Raw genomic sequence first — 3,601 nt, 5'->3', positions numbered from 1 at the left:
TATATATAAAACAGCATAAACATGGTTCAACACTATAGCGTTAATTTTTCTAAAACGGCACCACTGTTCTTGTCTGTTTTGTTTGTTTTTTTTATTTAGTTTTATCTCATTTCCATTTCTTCTAACATGTTGTTTCCCCCCTCCTTTGGGTTGCGTTGGTGCTTCAGAACCAACCAAACGTATGCTTTCCTTCCAAGGGTTGGCAGAGCTGGCGCACCGTGAATATCAGTCAGGAGATTTTGAGGCGGCTGAACGCCACTGTATGCAGCTGTGGAGGCAGGAGCCGGATAATACTGGCGTACTGCTGCTGCTCTCCTCTATCCACTTCCAGTGCCGCAGGCTTGACAGGTGAGATGGCCACCTTTGCTCTGTCTTCAAGGAGCACGGTCTGTGGGTCTGCTTCACTGCTTCTCTTTGGGAAGAAGGATTGGTGGTGTGGTGTTTGTGAGGCTGTGCTCTCAGGCCTGCCTTAAGAGGCAGTTATTATTTTTTTATATTGCTAATGAAGGTTGTGGCCTTCTGATTAAAATACATTTTGTAGAGTCAACGTGAAACCAAAATTGGACCCTATTTACTTGTATAATCCATGTTCTTAGGGTTACTGTGTACATACAGTAATTCCAAAGAAAGTGATCTTTAATTTTACAAATTAATTTAACAAATTTTATGAAAGTTCACAGCCCAGTAGAAGTAGAATCTCATTATTACGGAAGTTGAGAAGTAGTGAGAACAGTTTTCCACAGCAATAACTGTAATCCATCCTCTGAATTTTAAAAAAAAATCTGTAAACATAAGACTGTTTATGCAAGAATAACAATCATTTTAATTGATAGCATGCTTATTTTCTCTCTAAAAATTTAAATTCCAAATAACCTGGGTCATTTCTTTAAGGGAACAGTATAGGGGATGTGTTTGTTGCACATGGTGGAAATATGTCAGTCTCATTCTCTTTTCTAAATTTTCATTCTTAATTCTGCAGGTCTGCCCACTTTAGCACTCTGGCCATCAAGCAGAACCCCATGCTGGCTGAGGCCTACTCTAACCTGGGCAACGTTTACAAGGAACGGGGTCAACTTCAGGAGGCCATCGAGCACTACCGCCACGCGCTCCGTCTCAAACCGGACTTTATCGATGGATACATCAACCTGGCAGCAGCGTTGGTGGCAGCAGGGGACATGGAGGGAGCAGTTCAAGCATATGTGTCCGCTCTCCAATACAATCCTGTGAGTTAAGCCTCAAAATGTCTCAGAGAATAGGTTTACAACTTTTGGTTAAAGCCTGGGAAACATTTTCCGACACGCGCTCTCTCTGTTCGCTGGTGGGAGTGTGCTCACCTCTGTGTGTGTGTGTATGCGCGCATGTGTCGGTGTGTGTGTGTGTGTGTGTGCGCGCGCGCACATCGGGGCAGAACTCCACCATGCATGATACAGAGAGCAGAGGAGAATTGTAAACGCCTGACCATGTAGAGACAGAAATGACATGCCGTCATGTAAACAAGATAAATAGCAAGTCTATTTAGTTTTTTTAATAAAAGAACGAGGTATAGACCTGTTCTATAGGAAAGGTAACCTTAAATGACTTCTGTTGTGATCTGGCGCTAGGCGTGTGCGATATGACGATTTTTGATCGTGGACGATAAAAATGTCTCCACAATCTGCTTTTGGAGAAATATTGTAATATTGTGCTACAGTGCACATTCTATCAGTTACAGTTCTGACGCCTCCGTCTCAATATACTGTACAATGCCACATGCATTCACATCAGTGTTAACTCAGCGGTAGAGTTATACTCACAGGACACAATCACAAAAGTACATTAATTGCTTTAAAGTCTTGCCGATTAAAAATTTCATTTGCGTGCTGTTCTGATGCGCTTTTCCAGTGCGCGTACACCTGAAGTGTGAACACACTAAAAGTGTCTTAACAGCACCTGATTGTTAAGTTATGTTTTATCTTCTGCGCATGTGCGAAGAGCACCATTTTGGGGTTAGCACGGCTTTTTTGTAGCTCAGTTCAGTCCTGTATACGGAGCTGCTGTGGTTGAACGTGTTTGAGCAGTAAAGAGTGTTATTGCTAAGAACAGTTGTGGTTATTGAGTCAACATTGATTACTGAACTAAGTTATGTATCGCATCTGATTGCGCTAATACTGCCAAAAACACACGAGGTTTACATATACAGTGGGTACGGAAAGTATTCAGACCCCCTTAAATTTTTCACTCTTTGTTATATTGCAGCCATTTGCTAAAATCATTGAAGTTAATTTTTTTTCCTCATTAATGTACACACAGCACCCCATATTGACAGAAAAACACAGAATTGTTGACATTTTTGCAGATTTATTAAAAAAGAAAAACTGAAATGTCACATGGTCCTAAGTATTCAGACCCTTTGCTGTGACACTCATATATTTAACTCAGTTGCTGTCCATTTCTTCTGATCATCCTTGAGATGGTTCTACACCTTCATTTGAGTCCAGCTGTGTTTGATTATACTGATTGGACTTGATTAGGAAAGCCACACACCTGTCTATATAAGACCTTACAGCTCACAGTGCATGTCAGAGCAAATGAGAATCATGAGGTCAAAGGAACTGCCTGAAGAGCTCAGAGACAGAATTGTGGCAAGGCACAGATCTGGCCAAGGTTACAAAAAAATTTCTGCTCCACTTAAGGTTCCTAAGAGCACAGTGGCCTCCATAATCCTTAAACGGAAGACGTTTGGGACGACCAGAACCCTACCTAGAGCTGGCCGTCCGGCCAAACAGAGCTATCGGGGGAGAAGAGCCTTGGAGAGAGAGGTAAAGAAGAACCCAAAGAACATTGTGGCTGAGCTCCAGAGATGCAGTCAGGAGATGGGAGAAAGTTGTAGAAAGGCAACCATCACTGCAGCCCTCCACCAATCGGGGCTTTATGGCAGAGTGGCCCGAAGGAAGCCTCTCCTCAGTGCAAGACAAATGAAAGCCCGCATGGAGTTTGCTAAAAAAACACCTGAAGGACTCCAAGAGGGTGAGAAATAAGATTCTCTGGTCTGATCAGACCAAGATAGAACTTTTTGGCCTTAATTATAAGCGGTATGTGTGGAGAAAACCAGCCACTGCTCATCACCTGTCCAATACAATCCCAACAGTGAAGCATGGTGGTGGCAGCACCATGCTGTGGGGGTGTTTTTCAGCTGCAGGAACAGGACGACTGGTTGCAATCGAGGGAAAGATGAATAGATGAGGAAATCCCAAGTACAGGGATATCCTGGACGAAAACCTCCTCCAGAGTGCTCAGGACCTCAGACCTGGCCGAAGGTTTACCTTCCAACAAGACAATGACCCTAAGCACACAGCTAAAATAACGAAGGAGTGACTTCACAACAACTCTGTGACTGTTCTTGAATGCCCCAGCCAGAGCCCTGACTTAAACCCAATTGAGCATCTCTGGAGAGACCAAAAAATGGCTGTCCACCAACGTTTACCATCCAACCTGACAGAACTGGAGAGGATCTGCAAGGAGGAATGGCAGAGGAGCCCCAAATCCAGGTGTGAAAAACTTGTTGAATCTTTCCCAAAAAGACTCATGGCTATATTAGATCAAAAGGGTGCTTCTACTAAAT

The 3,601-nt window shown here is 43.3% G+C and overlaps 1 protein-coding gene across 2 annotated transcripts in view; it reads left to right on the top strand.

Moving 5' to 3' along the window:
- Positions 1–3,601, top strand: part of LOC107688794 (UDP-N-acetylglucosamine--peptide N-acetylglucosaminyltransferase 110 kDa subunit-like) — a 16,976-nt gene that overhangs the window by 2,275 nt on the left and 11,100 nt on the right. Inside the window, exons 2-3 of one of the 2 annotated variants that reach the window (XM_016486566.1) lie at positions 198–348; positions 980–1,223. In XM_016486566.1, coding sequence (XP_016342052.1) covers positions 198–348; positions 980–1,223 — 395 coding nt within the window. Of the gene's footprint in view, positions 1–167; positions 349–979; positions 1,224–3,601 lie in introns of both variants that reach the window. The other variant, XM_016486565.1, reaches the window with a different exon arrangement.

Source organism: Sinocyclocheilus anshuiensis, unplaced genomic scaffold, assembly GCF_001515605.1.
Source record: "Sinocyclocheilus anshuiensis isolate Anshui unplaced genomic scaffold, SAMN03320099.WGS_v1.1 scaffold1066, whole genome shotgun sequence".
NCBI lineage: Eukaryota > Metazoa > Chordata > Actinopteri > Cypriniformes > Cyprinidae > Sinocyclocheilus > Sinocyclocheilus anshuiensis.
Note: the sequence above shows the minus strand (reverse complement) of the source record. Positions and strands in the feature narration are given on the sequence as shown.